The following is a 20314-nucleotide window of genomic DNA, read 5'->3' on the forward strand; positions in this document are numbered from 1 at the left end:
ATAACCCTGTAGCAGAAGTGTCGGTTTTAGGAAAGATTGTGGACTGAGTGAGCACCAGCTGTGCACTTGTGTCATGACTCTAAGAAACTCAAAAGCTCAGCTTTCCAACACAAGAGACATACTTTTAAAATAGTTTATTTCTGGCTTCAAAATAAACATCAGTTTGAAAATCTCAGAAAAAAACATATTAGTCACAGCTTAACAGTCTTGAGTTGGGACACTGTGAAACACGGGGCAGCTGAAGAAGGCAACTCAAGCTTCCCAAGAGAACTAATACTGCCAGGGACAAGCAAAATACCAAAGACTGCACCACCGGACTCCATAAGAACTTTGGGAGGAAGGCTGCATTTCTTGCAGGCTTCGCTACCACCCAGCCCCACTTGAACTAAATGGCACATATAAAATGTGCTCATGCGTACTTTTCCTCTCCCCTTACCAGCCTCTGAGCTCAACACGACTGAAGGCAAAGAAGAAGTCCATGTCATCTGGCCTCGGTCACTTAGGTGGACAGGGCCAAGTCAGTTTCCAATTGCCTTTAAATGGAGCTGTGGAGCTTCCTGCAGAAGGGAGAGCAGGACTCTGAACTCATCAGTTCCTTCCTAACTAAGCAGTTGCTGATAAGGGCTCATATTCTACAGAGTGTACTTCTCTCCAACATAGGCTACATATGGGAATCCACCAAACAGCTCTGAAGCCTTCACCTCCAGCACCCCTCACAAGAAGAAAAAAAGAAAACACAGCAGGACTGGGGCAGGACGAAATGCCAACTGGATCCAGCCCTTTACAAAGCAAAGTCTCCCTCCCCCCCCCCCCCACAAAATAAAATAAACTGCTGCAGTAGCTGAACAGAATAAACAAATGCCAGCTGTAGGAGCAATTTTATTAAAGATTAAGAATCAAGAAAGCTAAAGGAGGAGTGTCCATCTTTAGCACCAATTTATTAGCACAGCTGACCAAAAAATACCTCAGCACAGAACTGGACAGAAAAAGTCTGCTATGGCCAGCAAGCCTCACCTGTGCAGACCCTGGCTATGTCTGAAGGGAAAGGAACAGAGGACAGCATAAGCCCTGTAGCCTGCAAAGGTTCTGGCAGCTGTCCCATAGTTTTTAGAAGGTTGTTGGTGGGTTGTTGGTCCCGTGAAGCTATACGTTGGCTTCCTTGGCAGCTTTTGGCTGCTTTGCTGGTGTTTGCAACGGAGAGAACACCCGCTGTTGCAGAGGAAGGCTTTAGAGTCCTTCTCCCATAGAAGATCATATATCTTCATTCAACAAAAAAGAGCTGACAAGGTAAATTTAGTCCATTAGTCTAGTCACTTCACTGGTTTCACCATCTTATTTCAAACCCAGGGGACAAGAATAAAACTAGGAAGCTTGGTCTTCCAAAGAAAACTCCGAATACTGCTAATCCTTTTTCCACCCGCTTCAGCTGTGTGTGCACATCAGCATATGCACATAAAGAGAATTTCTGCAAAAGGAACTACGATATCACTGAGCACACACAGGAGACAAACGAGCAATAACAAAAAAAATCAGGCCTTGGATAAGGCCTTGGGAAGGCACTAGTGTAAATTTGGATCCCAGCCCAATATAGGGATGCCCATCCTCACCAGCCACCTCCAAGGAGGCAAAGAACCTGCATCTCTTTCTGTGCCAAAGGTGGAGAAATTTTGTGGTTCGGCCACAGAGCGAGATGACTCCACATCTTGCACAGCACATATGCCGTTTCATCCCCGCTGCAGGTTCTCTTCTTTTACAAAAGAAGAACAGAGCATATTTTACAAATAAAAACTTTTAAAGAGGAGTGAATGAAAGAGCACACTTTATCTAACACAACTGAAATAGGACAGGGAGACCACCCAAGTAAAAACCAACACAGTAACTGCAGAGAAAAGGAACACACAAGTCACTCCATTACGGCAGCCTTGCACAGCCTTTTGGAGTGATTCAACATGGCAGTTCTGGGTTGAAGTCTAGCAGGGGGGACTTTACATTCAGCCAGTGGTGTTGTACAGCCTGGCCCTCTTCACAAGTGCCATGCCCATAAAAAGCAAAGCAGCCACAGAAGTTGCCTCTGAAGTGTCCTCCCTGCTCAGCCGCATAACATCCACACAGCAGCCAGAAGAAACAAACACTAAGTCATCAAAGTAAAAGCTTAACGCACAAACCACACACAGCTGGACACACCCTTCACATGGCTGGTGGAAGATACAGACAAGAGGAACAGGACATGCACCCATTTCTTGGCACAGACTGAAAAGGTAGGAGTGCAGACTGGAGATGCCCAAGTGTCATAACTCCTGAACCAAAATGGGACAATGTTAGAGCCGAAAGAGAAGACTGAAGGTGGAATTCAGCTTGAAAAGAATGGGAATGAGTGCAAATTGAGCTGTGAACATCAGCACAGAACAGTATGCTGGTGTACACTGGAGTGTTTTGTTCTAGTGCTGCAGAACTAATCTCCACTCCTCATATGTATTAAAAATACAATAAATATATAAAAAATGGCCTGGAATTCCTGGGCAGGAGCACCATGATGGCAGTCCTTTCAACTCCAGGACTACAGGCACAGCCCCTGGGAGGGGGACAGACTACTAGCACCTGGACAACCCAGGTCTTTCTTGCTCCCTACCCTCAGTTGAGCAAGTTGCCCTGCTCCTGGGCTTGCGTCAAGCTGTCTTTGCGATGGAGGTGATGAACCCCCATTCTCTTGGGACTACGGTGCGGGCGGCCAGAAGGAGCCTTGCTCTTGCACTGCCTCCTTGGCTCACTGGTGGCCTCTTGGCTTTTTTCCTTGTTTCCCTGAAGCAGCATTTCCTGTTCTTCAGTTGGGCTCCGGGGTGAGTCTATGTCTACACAGTCTTTGTGCTTCTCTGGTGAAGATGAACTGGGAAGCTCCGTCAGCCCCTCACTGCCACGCCCTTGAAGCAATTTATGGGCCTCCTCCTGAGAGAAGTCTGTTCCATAGTCGGAACACAAATGGCTCCGGCGAGCCCGGGACTCTGTGCTGTCTGTGTCCTCGCTTGAGTCTCTGCTCACAGTCCAGCTGCAGCTCTGTGCTGACTCCTCACCATCTGAGTATGCGGGGGCTGCCCGCCCTAACTCCTGCATGGAGCGGCTAAAGCGTTTCTGGAGCTCCTGGGCTGTGTCACGGCTAAAGGAAGTGCGGTTCACCAGCACCTGCTCCGTGGTGGGGGGAGCCTTGTCCACAAACATCCGCTGCCAGTTAGCTAGCAGGTCCTCCTCAGAGCTGGCTGAACTAGCAAAAGTGCTGGGGACCTGTGGAGGACTGCTGAAGGGGCTGCTCTGTGAGGAACCATGAGCTCGACTCATCTTTGGGGACAGCTGGTAGGAGCAGCTAGAGGCAGAGCGCTGGCCTTCTGAGGCGGGGCTACTGGGGAGGGTTCGCTGCCTGTCACAGCCTTCCTCCTCCCCCTGAACTAGGCTCAAGGAGATAGCCTGGCGTGTGGCATAAGTACAGTTGGGCAGGGGGCTGTTCTTTGGGATCCTCACCTTGTCCTCAGAGAACTCAATCACCTTGCGTCCTGGGTACATTGGGTGGGGAGGAGGCGGGGTGGGATAGGGGCTCAACTTCTCGAATGTCGGCACCTCTTCAGGCAAGCTTTCCAAGCTGCTCTGAGGCTTGCAGCCCCCATTTTGCTGCCTCCCTCCTTCCACTTCCTCTTTCCCAGACTGCCCTGAGCTGGGACAGGCATCAGGTAGGGCTCCGCTCATATCCACATGCACAAAAACATCCTCAGCGATGGGGCAGCTTCCACTGCCAGATTTAGCGGAGTTCAGCACCAGCGACTCCGGTTTCTCCAGGACTCTGGCAATGACAGAGGTGGGCACAACATCAGATGGGGCCAAGGTGTGCAGGGCCTCCTGGCCAGGGCCCAAGGACTCCTGAGTACTATGCAAGTGCTTATTGACCATGTCTTGCAGCTCATAAGGAAGCTATGAAGAAGAAAACAGAAATGTTATGCTGGACCTCAGACGGTGCCTAGGAAACAGCAAGCTCGTAGGCTGGAACAAGTGCATGAAGCAAAAGGTGGAACACACAGTGAAGCCCAAACCAAGCCCCTTGTTCTGACATGCCATGCCATTAAAGATCTTCTCTAATCACCTACAAAATACAGATATCAATTTCTGTCCCAGTAACAGATTATTCATCTGGCTCCAGAACTGACAGACCCATTTAGGAGAGATGCATTTACAGCCTGAGCAAAAGACAAAAGAGCAGTGCTGGCACACATTAGGCCAACATTGATTGGTGGAAAAATTAGCTGGTGATGGTGCTGAACTGTGAGCAACCCCCTCTACTAGAATCAGCAGCCCCCAGGGAGCATGTGGCAATTACCATCCACAGCCTTGGCAACCTGCCCTGGGAGGAGGATCAGTAGCCTTGGCAACCTGCCCTGGGAGGAGGATCAGTTACCATCCTGGCACTTTCTGACTCTGGTCGAGGCAGAGGACAAGGGACATCTCTATGAGGTCCCTCCAAGGCAGTTATAACAAGGACAGGGTTGCTGGTGTGGGCACATGAGCTCCTGTGCCAGGGAATAAAAACTATGTTTGTCTGCAGAAGAGGAGAGGCATGGCTATGGTCTGAATGAGTGTCTGGTCCCATACCAGGTCTCAGCCCTTTCTCTCCAACAGTGGACCACAGGGACAAGCTCAGATGCCTGAAAGTCCTTCTTCAAGAACACATGGCTTGTCCTATTAATAACATTTCATCCACCTTAACTCTTCAGAAGAGACAGGCATAAAATTAGGTATATATGAAGGGACTGGGTATATATTTAGGAGACAGTGAAACAAATATTTTTAGATAGATACATTAATTTAAGCTACGGTTTTTGAAAATCCCCCAGGGCATTCCACAAAGGAAAGCTGAATAAAAGATCACCTGAATTCCACCCTTCTTATCCTATACATTCAATGTAAACTGAACACACAGTCTCTTCTAGACAAGGGCATTATTTCCTAGTCCTTGTAAAAAAATTAAAATTTTATTTGGGTACAGAAATTGAATCAGGCCTCAGCATGCAAATATGTTTCTATGAAAGTGATCTATGCGACAAACCCCTCTGAAGTGTGACAATACTGATTTTCAGAAATGTATCTTGCTACTGTATGATTTATTGCTGCCATGTTTGATAATGTATTTTATTATTTTTACTCTCAATAGTTCCTGAGTGGTGGTGGCAGGTTACCAGTGTATTTTCCAGGGGACCCTTGGTTTAAAGGGAGTTTCCCAGCAAGGAAAGACTCCATTTTCCTACCTACCATAACTATTATTCTTATTTATTGAGCACAGTGATAATATACACAGGAATGTTTTTAAAAACAAGGAAAGCCAGAAAATACTAGAAATGGTCTAAAATTCTGCAACATAACCGAAAAAGAAAAAGTGATCTCTGTCACCTCATCAGCCCTATTTTCAGAAGAGGACAAACAGCAAGCAGAACACTGAAGGCACATAAACAGCACCTTGTTTCTAGTTTCTTTGTTTTTGCAGCAAGTACCTTTCTTACTTATGTGACAAAGAAAGGGATCGACACCTCACTTCAACCCAAAGAATTCAAAACCTCTGTAAGGGAACAGAAGTGGAAGATGCCAGTCATAACTGGTCTTAGATATGAACTCATAGGAGTGGCATTAATTTGGTGAAAATTAAGCCATATGGTTGGCTCTACTGTACTATTGAGGAGCTCCAAAATGTCACAGTGAAATGTGGCACATACAGTTGCACAAAGCTTTTAGTTCAAAGGTTAATCATATGACTGGTTGAAGATAGGTCCTTCTTTTTAAGGCCTGAACACTCATTACTTTTCATTTAGGAACCAGTTTCTTAACCCATAAACATCATTATAATAGTGCACCTCTGTATAACAGCCACTTTACATATGAAGATAATAAATAATGCCGTCATGTTGTATTCTGGGAGCAAAACAGGAACATTTACAGAGGCCCTAAAATGAAACAGGTCACTACTAAGGTCACTAGAGAACCTGCATCTTATAAAGGCATGAAAATCTCAGAAATGCAGATAACCCGTTCTTGCCATGCAATCCCCACCCACCCCCCGCTTTCTTGGCCTGGGAGGCCTCTTGAAGAGATTTACTGAATATGTGACCCACAAACCCAAAGCCACCACTCACATCAGCAAATTTGTGGTTCCGAAAGTGAGACTTGTTGCACTTCAGCAGCTGCACTGCCAGGTTACAGTCCTGACGATATCGCTCCTGCAAAGATAACACAGATATAGATCAAGCTGGCTTGGCATCTGTGGCAGAAAATCTGAATAGCTCCCTCCCCACACAAACATACACACAGTGGTAGTACAAACCAAGTCACTGGCAATTTGGTGTAATTTAGTTGGCAGCTTTCAAAGAGGGACTACTTTCATGACAGACTGATTAGACATTTCATTGTTTTTCAGCTGCCGAGTCTCCTTGCAATACCTCTCCTCCAATAAGCTGCTCCGTTGTTTCTCAGAGCCTGAGAGCAATGTTAAGCTGCCAAGTTTTCTCTTGATCCCACATGAAGCTAATGCTCAGTTCTTATAGCTCCAACTCTCTGAATTTTGGCAGGATGTATGTCCCATGCTCAGGAATGAATAGATCTGGTCTTCCCCTCTCACTACCTTTTTTCACTGGATATGCTGCAAAAGGAAAGATTACTTACATTAAGCTCTTCCAGTTTATTAATGGTAGTTTTGGCATCCAGTAGCTTGTTAGTGAGCTCCACAATTTCCCAATCAAGTGTTTTCCGATCCATCTCAGCTTTTTTAATCTGAAGTACAGGAATATACAGCAGGTAAGTCCCACTAGCTGTCTGATTTTGCTCCTGTCCTAAACTCCACACAGGAATTGTGTGCCATACAAGTCGAGCAAAGCAGCAGCTCTGTCTTTTTCTCAGCCAGGCACAAGACCATGGAATCAGTTACTCTGCCTCCATTTGCTTGGAAGATGCATAGGCATATCTGCTAGCTATGAAAACAACCTGAACACAAGTTTTCCTGAGTGCAGTTACTTTTTATATCTATTTGGTATAAATGATACCAGAAGGGGGAAATTGCACAGCTGAAAGATACTCCCCAGTTGTGGCAAGTTTGATACTGACTACCCCTAGCATACCACAAACACATCTTTGAATATGGAGAGACCGTAAATAAATGAAGACCTCTACACCAAAACGACAGCAACTATAACAAATGGGCTAGTGACTAGCCCAGATCCCAATTAGGTAAGTCCTCCCCCTCTCCAAACAATTTCCTGTTCAGCACAGCACAGCAACTGTTAACAGTCTATCTTGCTTCCTTGTTCATCCTAGAGGTCATGAAAGTATGTCTCTGAAGTTGTGGGGCAGGGTGGAGCAGGGTGTCCAATCTACATGGCTATGTTTGTACCTCCCAATATAGCCTTTAGCTGTAGCATGTAGCATTTTCTGTAGACCTCCCTCCCAAATCTGTTTTCAACGTAACAAAGAAGCATGTTTCCAATCTACTAAGTAAAGGGTGGGGTTGGTGAGAAAAATGCACACACTTGCCACAGTTTTGACTTTAAACCCAAATTGTCAAAGTGGGTCTCCCCTGGGATCCCAACTCGAAGGTCCTCAGACCATGACGTTCTCTTCCTGCTCCTAAACCTTAATTCACCTCTTTCATTCTTCCAATTGTTCCATAATCCTCAACAAAACAGACGAGTATTTTATAGAAAAGCCAGATTTGAAAATCTAACCAAATAATGAAAATGTTGCAAACTACAATCAGAGAAACTGCCATAAATTGTGCAAATAAAGCAATTATTTTCTTACATGACATACTTTATTCTGCTTCTCTCAGTCACAAGGAGGGGAAGAAAACAATGCAAAGCCCAGCCTCTTGAAATTCTAGCTCTCTGAATTTCACTAGGCATTTCACTATCTTTGCAGACTTAAGAAACTAAAAAAAACCCTGGTTTTTATTACAATAAAGACAGATTTTGGGATAATTTTGCATATAAAAGGTGACCACCCCAATTTACATGAATGGAATCAAGTACCCTCTGCTCTAGTAATCATAGCTTTGGCCTTTTGCCTTCTCCCATATTTTGCAAAAGGCTGCAAAGATACCCAGGCAAATCACTCTGCCTCAGCAACATATTTCATTTGACCTGCAACCAGTGAACTTGCTCTCCCATTGCCTTCCGATGGGAAGAATGGAGGGCGGTGCCAGATGGAACATGAATGGACTCAGTAGGGTGCAGATGCACTGCAAAAATGATCAGGGATGGATGCCGTATTTATACAGGAATGAAAGGCCCTGCGTGTGCACACACCTCTGGGGCTTGTTAATTTACTCCCTGAGGCTCCTCCTATGATCGTTAATTAAAGAGAGGCATGCAAGGTGCCAGCCTCTCTGAAATTCTCAGCAGAGAAATTCAGAAGAAGTCTGCGGGGAATGTGCTCATACTGTGAACAGGGGGTAATCCAGAGAAGAGCAAAACCTGCAGTGACTAAAGATCAGAAAGGGCAGTTCTTTTAAAAGAGTTAATATCTTCTGATACCTTAAAAATGTATAACCACACACAGAGACCCCAAATGAAAAGAGGGGAATGTAACATTTACCAATGTACTAGGCTATTGGAACAGTATTGCTCTCTCTACAGGTTGAGCTCCAACCTTCTCACAATCACAAGGTGTTCTATGCAATGGTTAAATGTAAAATGGAGCAATACATGCTAGGATCTCTGGGCTACCACAAGCCAGTTCTCCAAGGTTAGACATTTTATTCAAAAACAAGTTGCTGGCAAGTTTGAGCTTCTGGGACCCTAGGGCAAGAGCAGTGAAGTGGAGCTGAATACAATGGAAGTGGACAGGCTGAGACGTGTGAAGAAGAGAAAGAAAAACACACAAACGAAAAGACGCAACTGCAAAAATCCAGCTTTGACTGAGAGAGGCCTGAGAGATGAGCGCACCCAGCGTGTGCCAGCAGCAGCATAGGAAGGAAGAGGGAAGAGAGAGGAGAGAGAGAAAAGAAACAGCCATGAGTGTTATGAATGCACACAATACACAAATGTTGGCTGCACAGATAGCCCCCACAACCCACCATGAACTTCTCCACCCAGATCTTGCAGGAAACAGCACATCACCTGTCTAGCACGCTTTTTAAAAAAGCTGACAGAAGACAAAACTACACATAGCTATACTGCAGAAGAACCCAAACTCCAGAGCACACAACACAGAAGGCATGGAAAGCACATCGCACCCCATCCGGTCAATAGACCAGTCCTGACTCACCAGTATTTGGGTGTTACTGCACAATATTGCTATGCCTCATATGCACTTGCATCAGACTAGCCCACCCACTCTCCACATTACAAGTTCAGCAGGTAGTTACCAGGGCATGCAGCTTCTCCTCCAAATCCTGATTGGTTCTTTGTGAAGCTGTATAACTGTTCTGCAATCTAGAGACAGAAAAATCAGTGTCCAGGTTAGTAATCCCACTGAAGAACCGCTACATTTTCTGCAGTATGAAATTAGGCAAGAGATGTAGATTTGCAAAGGAGCTTAACTATGGCTCCAGCCTTCAATTTTCTGCTGTGTGTCCGGGAGAATTTGGCCTTAAGAACTTGAACCATATATGTCTGTCTGCAGAGGAATGGAATGCTGGTTGAAGACAGAGTGATAGCTGGGGGAGAAAGCAAGTCTGAAAATGCAAAGGGAAAATATATTGTCCCCAGTTTAGGAGGAAGGCTTACAGAATCCTAGGAAAGTCTCAGTTGAAGAGCTTGCCTCTGCCTGCATAATAAATCAGGAACAGAGCCAAATAAAAACTGAACCACAATGGCTGGGGGGAAGGGGGAGTCTCCTAAACTTCTGCTAAGGAGCCCTCACCAAAGCATCTTTCCCAGTTCTAACTACAGCTACCTACCAACTAGAGCAACATAGTTGCTGTATCATACCAGCTGAGAAAGGCTGTATCATACCAGCTGAGAAAGATATTCTCCACCCCTCCCCCACCTTCTCCTTCCAAAAGACAGATGGATCAGCATGAAAGAAGTGGAACACAATGAAAACCTGCATCTTCAAGCATATAGCACTGGATGCTGGTAGGATACTACACCATGCTTCCTACAGGAGAGTGTGCCTCACTCATTTCTAAGCTTATATATGGCACTTATAATAGGATGTATGTATCAGTCCTAGACAAAATAAACCAGGAAGTTATAAGGTAAGAAATAAAGAAGGAAAAATTCTGGCTTTTCATGTGTTTTTTTAAAATCTACTTACCAAAAGAGGGAGGGGGAAAGAGAGAGAGGGGGGAAAAGAGAGAGGAATTTTCAAGATTCATACTACTAATATGGGCTACTGTGTAGATGGGCTGAATACATACTAATGCTTCCCTCAACAACCCTGGAAAACACCTCACAAGCAGGAAACTATTGGAGGGTAAGGAAGTCACCTTCTACCACCCTTGAAGCTTTGAAGAGTTGCCATACCTACGGAATTTGTCTTTGAATTTCTCTAGCTCCTCACGGTTCTGGCCCAGCTCCATCTCCAGATACTCTTGGCCAGACTCCAACTCCCTCTCCATTGTCTCCATTTTGTTGGTGACATAGGCCAGACGTCGACGCAGCTCCTCATTCTCATGCTGCAGCAATCTAAGGCAAGCAACATATCCCTTAGTGACTCACAGGAGTTGTGGGCAGAACTATATACACACACACAAAGGTATAGCCTCGTTTTCAAACTCTTGAGAAGTTCAACAGGATGTATATGGACAACACTCAAGAGATGCTTTCCATTACCTTCCTAGTTCAGCTGAGAAAAAGCAAAGGTAGAGAACGGGCCATTGGATACTTACCATGAAAGATCTGAGGATGGGTGGACATCTTGTATGGGTAATTCCCGCTCCTTTGCTCAGGGAGGCAGGAACTAAAATCTTGAACTTCCTGTCTCCTTCAGTAGGAACCATCCCCTTTCTCGTCAGATATCTCTGCAAGCAGTCTGTTCACTATCTGGATGCGACCACTATAGCCATTACTATTAAAGCGTCACACATGAATGATGTAACAGCAGGTAGAGACAGAAAGTACAAGAATTAACAGTAATACCTGTCCCACTATATAATGATCTGAGGGAGTAGGAGAATGTATGCATAGATGTCTTTGGGCAGGCCAAGATGTCCTCCTGTCCTCAGAGAAAAAGGATCTTTCACGGTAAGTATCCAACGGCCCATTCTCCCTCTGAGGCAGCAGGACATCTTGCATGGGACTTCCCAGAGCAGTGTCCCTAAACAAGGATGGGATATCGTCCAGGAGTCTAGAATGTGTTGTAATGCTCTCCAACAAATGGCTGCTTCAGCAGAACTATATACATCTAATTTATAGTGACTGGTGAATGTGGAAGGCCAGTTCAGTTGCCACCTTACAGATCTCTACTGAGGTGTTGCTGGATAGTGCAGCATAAGTAGCTGAACTATGGACAGAGTGGGATGTAAGACCAGTGATAACACTCAGCTTCAGAACTCATATTTTTCTATAATGCAGATTCAGAGCTCATATGTTTCTATAATGCAGGCCTTATGGGTGGGTTCATCACAGCCTCAGATGTGGGTTTTCCCTCATTTGGAGAACTTATAAGAGATGGCTCAACCATCTGATGCGGCAAGTCCTAGTGTAAGGCCTTCAGGACCCATTTAACATCCAAACTGTGTGCTGACCTTTTCCTTTGGATGAGATGGTTTAGGATATAACAATGGTAGACACATTTCCTAGTTCAGGTGAAATCTGGAGTTGATTTTGGATTTGAAATTAGGAAGAAGTCTCATAACAACTTTCTCATTGTGGAAGATGCATAAGGCCCTGAACTCTTGATATTTGCTTGGCAGATGTTATCACCACCAGGAATGAAGTCTTCATTTATAACCAATTTAAGGATATGTCCATCATCAGTTTAAATGGCAGCGTCATAAGACCTTAGAATTATGTGTGAGGAACCATTGAATGTGCTGATCTCTTGATACCGAAAGATCATGGGAGCAAGTTGACACCATGGATAAGGTGGCTACTTGACCTCTGAGAGTAGAACCTCTAAGACCTGACAAGCAACCATCATGTAACATTTCAGTACTTCAGACGTCCAAGGTTTCAGGACATCAATTTTATTTCTTTTGGCACCAACAGAAAAAAGTCTTCCAGGTGGCCTAATAAATATGATTGGTTGAAGATTGTGTAGATGTCAACATGGTTTCCATCATCTCCAATGAATAGTCAGGTCTAAACTTACCTCTGCTCAACCTCCAAACAGTCAGTTGAACTAACGTGAGTTGGAATGACACACTGAGCCCAGGCTCAGCATATCCTCTTCCAGAGGTTCACACAGATGAGGAGCAAAACACCATCTCCCCGAGAGCTGAGAACCAGAGACAACGTGGCCAAATTGGAGCTGCCACAAATACTTGTGCTCTCAGTTTCCTGATTCTGCTAAGAGACTTGGAACAATTGAAGTGGATGGGAAACACGCAGGGAAGCCCTTGGGCCAAGGTGTGGTTAGGGCGTCCATTTGCCTGAAGGTGGTAATAGCTGGTGAAGTATCTTTTCAGCTGGTCTTTCAATGGAAATGTGAATAGATCCACTATTGGATTGCTTAAGCATGAAGTAATCAGACAGAACAGGGATTTCTGTTCCACTCTGCATCTTGAATTGGTTGATGACTTTGAGTCACTATAAAGCAGGACTGGACTCTGGATGAAAAAGAAAAGAGAATCCAAGGTTGCATCTGCTGCAAATTACAAGGTCTTCCAGTTCTCATGGTGCCCTGCAGTGGTCTTTGATTTGCATGCAGTAGGAGCTGAATGAGCTTCCTGAAGCAACAAGGTTTACCCTGGAACTATGGAGGCCATTGCCAAGGCCAGATGGCCACTGCTGTCACTTCAGAGAGTTATGAAATTTCCCTTCATCATTCTCGGACAGGAGCCTATCTGACTGAAAGGCAGTGATCCACCAATGGTATCTGTAAAAACCTACTGGTAAATTCATGTAAGACCTATTATTCCCTTAATGAAAGGGGAAGAAAGTGTTTGTTGGGTGAGCCCTGAACTCAGGGAAGAGGAACATTTTCCTGTAGGAACACAAGGAAAGAACTCTTTGTTCACTTTAGGTCTGCTTATAAGGGGGTCTTAGGAAAATGCAGTATCCTCTTTGGAAGAGGTTTCCTGTAAGTCAAGCATTGCTACTGCCTTAGACAATAGATGCTGGTAGTCTTCTGATTTAAGGACATACAGACTGTTCAGAGATCTCAATAGGAGTGTCCTCCTGATCAGAAAGGAATTCCCCTTCCTCTTTCTCTTTTCCCTCATTATGAGATGACTGATAAGAAGAATCTCTCCCCCACCCCCCATCTTTCTAGAAGCCTTTGTGGGCTAGCAGTTGCATCCTGGGATCTGGTCTTCCTGCTTTGACTTCCCTAGGGGAGAAGCAACTGTAAGCGAAGGGAGATAAAGGGGCCCTCATGGTTTGTCTCATAGACGAATGAACTCAGGGGAAAGGGTCTGGGAGCTGGCTCTTAACCACTATACTATGAGTGAGACCAGGGTGGCATTACCTGCAAAGGAAGACGCTGTAAGGATTCTGTTTGTGCCTTCAAGTGTACACTTGTTGGAACTAGACAAAAGCTGCATTAACTTCCTTGCCCAGATGATGGCCACTCAGGAGACAGTGGCCACTGTCACAGAGGCTCTGATAGCCTTAGTGGTGGCCTCATGTGCCTTTCTAAAAGCAAACTCTGACCTCTTGTCCAGAGCAGCACAGATAGATCTTTCTCAGTCTGCAGACACAAGACCACTAGACTGCAGAGGGGGTACCAGGCCACCGACTAGAGGGACCTGAGAAGCCTTGTTAATAAATTCAGGTAAAGCATACAGCTTGTTAATAAATGATGAAAACTGCTTATTTGAGGTTGGTTTCACCCACTGCTTTTTAAGCTGCCTTTCAAAGAACACAGGGAAAGGGACCACTCTTTCCCTAGAATCGATGCATGGGAAAATTTTTCTGTTTCTCTTAGGTCTGTCTTTGGTGATATCTATGGGAGAAGCTGATTCTTCTTTAGGGGGCTTCTCCTAAGGATTCAAGGATGCCACTGACATAACTAAGAGGTATTGGTAGTTCTCAGGTTTAAAAACCTAACAGACTGTTCTGGTACCCCTCTGGCAATTTTTCATCTGAGAGGAATTCCCCCTCCATTCTCTCATTCCCCTCACCCTAAGAACTATGGTCACTGTTCCAGGGATCTCTCATTCATTTCCTTCCCTCCACTTTAGCAGGCCATGCAGCAGCGCCCTCTGCAGGATGGTACCCCATATCACTGGGAGGGGAAGAACTGGGGTGAGGTATCCTGTTATTCAGGTCCCCGACCCTGGTGGAAAGTGGCAAGCTATACTGTCATCATTTGCCATAAGAATGACAATGATTATGGGGAGACAGGTTGAGGCCCAGAAGCAGTCTCCTTATTCACAAATAAGGTGTTCCCTCTTACTGTGAATCTGATCTCAGCCAAATCCTAGACCCTGCATGGAAGAAGCTCATTCTCTGAATCCTGCTGTTGGTTAATACTGGCAGCATTCAGCCCTAAACAGCTCCATGCCACATTACTGGGGTTTGTGCCGCTAGATCCTACCAGCAACAATGGCATCCTTGCTCCCAGCCAGTTCAAGAGAAAGGCATGCTTCTTCGCATGCTGTGCTGAGCGTCAGGGTAGTCCAGAATACTGGGTCCCGGGCAAGTGTGGATCACTATGTTCTGTGCCTCAGGGTAGTTCAGAATACTGGGTCCTGGGCAAACCTGATCTTGATTGCGTAAAGCAATTGTCAAGTCATAGCCATAAGAAACCTCCGACTCCTTTTCTGAGAGGAAACCATTTCCAGAGTTACTCCCCTACATGATGATTTTGGAGGGAAGGCAACTGCTTTCTAAAATGACTGCAGATGCTGTGGTTTCTCTTCTTTCTCATCTTTTTAGCTCTAAGCTAACTCAGTTAAGCAGGCAGGCAGGAAAAGTAGAGATGAATAAATAAAGGCTAAGAGTAAGAGACAATTGTGATTTTTTAAAGTAGAATAGGTAGAAGCTTAAGACAGGAGTCAGAACCTATGTCTAAAATTGCTCTCCCTGACTGAGGCAGGAAAAGAAACTGGAAGGGGATGATTCCCACTGAAGCAGAAAGGAAGTTCAAGATTTTAGTCCCTACCTCCCTGAGCAAAGGGATGAGAATAACCCATACAAGATGTCCACCTGCCTCAGAGGGAAAAGGAGATATTTTCTAAGAGGTGAAAAGATTTTTTTGCAGTAGATTACCAATTGTGTGGGCATCTTAAGAATTTACATATTTTCCCTCACAGGGAGCTCTCATAGCAAAGTCTGAAATTGCTGCAATTTGCCCATGGTAATATTCTCATATGTGTACCCCCAAAAAAGTCCATTGAACAACTAGCTTTTTTTTACAAAAAGAGAAAGCCTTGTCAGTAGGGAAATACAGCCTCACAATATAGGAGCATGTTTAGAAAGATACTGTGGAATAGTTGTTAGAGTGCCAAGAAGACCCAGGTCCTAACCTCCACTCAGCTTTGAAGCTCAATAAGTGATTTTGAGCCAGTCACTCTCCCAGCCTACCCCCTGTCTCACAAGGAAGCCTACCCCCTGTCTCACAAGGAAGCAAAGGCCGTTTCTGCATGGCCCCCCAGGCGCCTCCACGCCGGCAAGAATTCTGCCGGCGTGGAGGCGAGGCCGCTCAAGACGCAGACGTGCGAGGCGGCCCTCAGGAGAAGGACGGCATGCAGGCGGCTCCGCGATGGAGCAGCTTCTGCCCCTTCCCTTTCCAATTCACCGTGTTAGCCGCCTGCTGGGAAGCCCGCTTCATCGCTGCCCTCCGACCTCCAGGGGTCGGAGGACAGCTGCATGGCGGGCTTCGGACGCCAGCAGGCCTGTACGGGACACGAGTCGGATCGGGAAGGAAACAGCGCGGTTCCCCGGCGGTGCTGTTCGCACCACGCCGCCGGGAACATGCTGTTGCGGGAAAAACAACCCTTTAAAGGGTTGTTTTTCAGGGCGGCCTGACGCCACCCTGGGGGAGAGGGAGCGGAGTCAGGTCGGTGCTGCTGCAACGCAGCAGCGCCTCCTGTGCGAATGGCTCCCTGGGGGTGGCGTATTTCCCGTCCCCAGGGCGCCATTAAAGGGCCGTGCAGAAACGGCCAAAGAGTGGGTGTAAATGGGAAATTCTCACAATGGAGAGATGTAAGGAGTGGTGTCCCCCAAGGATCCGTTTTGGGACCAGTGCTCTTCAACCTATTCATAAATGACCTGGAAGTAGGGGTGGGTAGCGTGGTGGCCAAGTTTGCAGATGATACCAAATTATGTAGGGTGGTGAGAACCGCAAAGGATTGCGAAGAGCTCCAAGCGGACCTTGATAAATTAGGTGAGTGGGCTAAGAAATGGCAAATGCAGCTCAATGTAGCAAAATGTAAAGTCATGCACATAGGGGCAAAAAATCCAAACTTCACATACACGCTACAGGGGTCAGTGCTATCAGTCACAGACCAGGAAAGGGATTTGGGCGTCTTAGTTGATAGTTCCATGGGAATGTCAACTCAACGCATGGCAGCTGTGAAAAAGGCAAATTCTGTGCTGGGGATCATTAGGAAAGGAATTGAGAATAAAACTGCAAAGACTGTCATGCCCTTATATAAAGCCGTGGTGCAACCGCACTTGGAGTACTGTGTTCAGTTCTGGTCGCCACATCTCAAAAAGGATATTGAAGAGATAGAAAAAGTGCAGAGAAGGGCAACAAGGATGATTGAGGGACTGGAGCACCTTCCTTATGAGGAGAGGCTGCAGCGTTTGGGACTCTTTAGTTTGGAGAGGAGACGTCTGAGGGGGGATATGATTGAAGTCTACAAAATTATGCATGGGGTAGAAAATGTTGACAGAGAGAATTTTTTCTCTCTTTCTCACAATACTAGAACCAAGGGGCATTCATTGAAAATGCTGCGGGGAAGAATTAGGACTAATAAAAGGAAACACTTCTTCACACAACGTGTGATTGGTGTTTGGAATATGCTGCCACAGGAGGTGGTGATGGCCACTAACCTGGATAGCTTTCAAAGGGGCTTGGACAGATTTGTGGAGGAGAAGTCGATTTATGGCTACCAATCTTGATTCTCTTTGATCTGAGATTGCAAATGCCTTAACAGACCAGGTGCTCGGGAGCAACAGGCGCAGAAGGCCATTGCTTTCACCTCCTGCATGTGAGCTCCCAATGGCACCTGGTGGGCCACTGTGAGTAGCAGAGAGCTGGACTAGATGGACGCTGGTCTGATCCAGCTGGCTTGTTCTTATGGCACAATGAAGAGGAGAGGCTGAATATGTTGCCTTGAGCTCCTTAGAGGAAGGGTAAATAAAAATGAATCCTGACCTAGTTGACCCAGGCTAGCCTGATCTCCTCAGATTTTGAAAGCTAAGCAGCATTGGCCCTGGTTAGTATTTGAATGGGAGACCACCAGGGTTATGAAGCAAAGGGATGCGTTAGTAGACTGTTTCTGTTCCTCTCTTGCCTTGAAAACTCTACAGGGTCACCAGGGGTCGGCTTCAACTTGACAGTATTTTACACCACCGTGATATATGAAATGTGCCTCCCCCATATTTGTAGAAGATGTAAATAAATGTCAAACCTAGCAGTAAATATTCCCTTTAAGAGGAAAAACAAACTCTAATTAGATTTCCTGCCAGACGAAGAAGTACAGAACACTGTCCTGCAAGGAAAAGGTTTCTCAAACTCCTTGCTTGGCATTGTTAAGTGCACTGGATTTCTTTTTTCAAATTCCAGTTAGAAAATTCTAAAGAGAGGCCAGGAAGGAATGGAGATCAACAGGAGCAGACATAAAAAGAGACATTTTGCAAGTGGGTAAAATATAAGAGCAAGCGTTCTGTAGTTTTTTGGAAAAGGATCTTCTCTTCTGGCACTTGTGTTGTCAAGGTTACACTTATAAGCAGCAAGCCCTTTGAGCACTGGCAAGAATATGGACAAGTATGTATTTGGGACAGGACAAAACACATTCCAGTTGGCCATACTGCAGACAGAAGCTTACATTCAGCAGCAGACCGTACAGCCATGCCAGCAGCTCCTTCTTAGTTTACGCTATCTGGGTTAAACACAGCAGCCAGATGGGCTACACAGCTCAAGTGTCCTCCACTGGAAGTTGAAACTTACTTAATAATTTACAAGCTGCCATCAGAGCCTAGCAAGGGTGCAGGGAATGAAATGTCAACATAAGCCCATCTCTACCTGGTTGATACCCATACCTGCACAAGAGATTTGGCCCAGTTTCCAAGTTTATGAGTGGAGTCAGTCTTTGGAAACAGATGTAGCTAATGTTCATACAATGGCTTCAGAAACATGACAGAGGAAGGTAACTTGTTGTATCGCTATATTCACATCCAAGCAGAATTTCTTTCACTACTATTCTCCAGTGTTTGGCTTGTTTTTTGGTCACTTAGAGAAAATTAAAAGAAACAGAGATCTGCTGCGAATATTTTGCCCGCCTACAATATACAGAGAGAGGGCAAAACAAATTCCTAAAAAGTCAGAGTAAACTGCACTCAAATGCAGGTGCTTTAAAATAGTGTCACGCATCAATAACAGATTTTTTGAAAATAAACAGGTGCTTCCATATTTATCCTCCCTGCTACAACAGCATAACAGAGAGAGGTTCAGTAGTGTCTTTCAGTGCCCATCAAGTTGGAGCATTCCCTACATTAGACTTGGCATCTACACTGTCTATGCAATGGTCACTTCTGTCAATGCATCATCTGCTATGTGAAAATGAAAAGAAGGGCAATTGTCCATTAGATCCCTTTTGATATGCGTAGAGAGCAATCCTAAGCACATCTATTCAGAATGCCTACTCAAGCCTATTCAACAGGGCTTACCATTAGGAAAATGTTCTTAGGATGGCTCTGTTAAAAATCTCAAAGATGGAAATGCCATCTCACAAATATGATCACCTCGGAAACAGAAGATAAGGGCACACAGAGCTGCAAAACAACATGAGAACAAGAAGGAAAGTGGATACTTACTTCATCCTCTCTGCATCTGTCAGGGGCTCCTGTGCAAAAGAAGAAACAGAAATCAGATTCTCTTAAGATATATGGATCCATTTCCAGAGGTACAAACTAAAATAAAGAAATGCCAGAGGGAGAAGCAATATGCTTCCATCCACTTGCTAAAAGCTGTGGGCAACTCATATCCCACATTCCCAGAGGTTGTTTACCCTAGGGAAAAAAAGTACATTAGGAGCCTGTGGCTCGACAATGGATTTGGGGGGGGGGGGGTTAAGGCTAAATTCTGCACTCCATACTATCAGATGGATTTCTTATAGTGCTACTTGTTATCTAAGTGTTTGCTTTGCTTTCTTTCCATTAAAACACTTCTGAGGGCTCACTACAATTTTCATTCAAATTACAAATGTGTCTGGAGAAACCAGCATGCACCAATCTGCGCTACACCCCTACTCTCCATTGTTCTGACAATCCTAACAGGTGAAAATGACCAACCAACCTGGAACTAGCCTTCTTGGGATCTGGGGCACAGGCAAAGCACTTCAAGTTGCCTGCCAATATTTTATTTTTTAAATTATATTTTATTCACACCATTCCTCCAGTGTGTTCAAGTAGATGGTCCTCCTGCCCAATATTACTCTCACAATACTACTGAGATAAATTAGGCTATGCTAATTAGCCAAAGGCCACCCAGTGAAAGTAATATCAGAACAGGGAAGCAGCTGCAATCTCCCAGCCTCTTCAAGGTCTGACATGGTAACATTCTGTTAGAATTGACTTGAACAGACCCCTTTTTCTGAAGAGAAAGTAGCTGACAGCTTAGAGAGAGTGTGTGCATGCATTCTGAGCACATTCATAAGCCTGTGGCATTTATTCAGTGGTGGTGAACCTTTGACACTCCAGATGTCATGGACTACAATTCCCATCAGCCAATTGGCCATGCTGGCAGGGGCTGATGGGAATTGTAGTCCATGACATCTGGAGTGCCAAAGGTTCGCCACCACGGTATTAGGTTGTCTGGCCAAACAAGTAAGCTGCAGCTGCTCCCACACTTTGATTCAAAACACTAGCACTCTGCCGATTTGTAGGGAGGTAACAAAGACCGAAGTTTTAATAAATACCAGCAAATGTTAGGGACAAGGCTAGTGTCATGGACCGAAAGCTGTTTGGCTCTCCATTCTGAACCAAGGTATTCCAACTGAGCAAATAGTTGGGGAAAGCAC

General features: G+C 45.3%; 1 protein-coding gene across 22 annotated transcripts in view; it reads right to left on the bottom strand.

Annotated features, from left to right (window-relative positions):
- Positions 1-119: 119 nt before the first annotated feature.
- Positions 120-20314, bottom strand: part of TJAP1 (tight junction associated protein 1) — a 62734-nt gene continuing 42539 nt past the window's right edge. For 21 of the 22 annotated variants that reach the window (XM_048483849.1, XM_048483882.1, XM_048483810.1 and 18 more), the window contains 7 exons: positions 19110-19138; positions 10485-10646; positions 9383-9449; positions 8914-8943; positions 6688-6795; positions 6162-6245; positions 120-3954 (listed from right to left, as the gene is read on the bottom strand). In XM_048483849.1, the coding sequence (XP_048339806.1) occupies positions 2632-3954; positions 6162-6245; positions 6688-6795; positions 8914-8943; positions 9383-9449; positions 10485-10646; positions 19110-19138 (1803 nt within the window). In that variant the 3' untranslated portion in view covers positions 120-2631. The remainder of the gene's footprint in view (positions 3955-6161; positions 6246-6687; positions 6796-8913; positions 8944-9382; positions 9450-10484; positions 10647-19109; positions 19139-20314) is intronic. The other variant, XM_048483913.1, reaches the window with a different exon arrangement.

This window comes from Sphaerodactylus townsendi, linkage group LG01, assembly GCF_021028975.2.
Source record: "Sphaerodactylus townsendi isolate TG3544 linkage group LG01, MPM_Stown_v2.3, whole genome shotgun sequence".
NCBI lineage: Eukaryota > Metazoa > Chordata > Lepidosauria > Squamata > Sphaerodactylidae > Sphaerodactylus > Sphaerodactylus townsendi.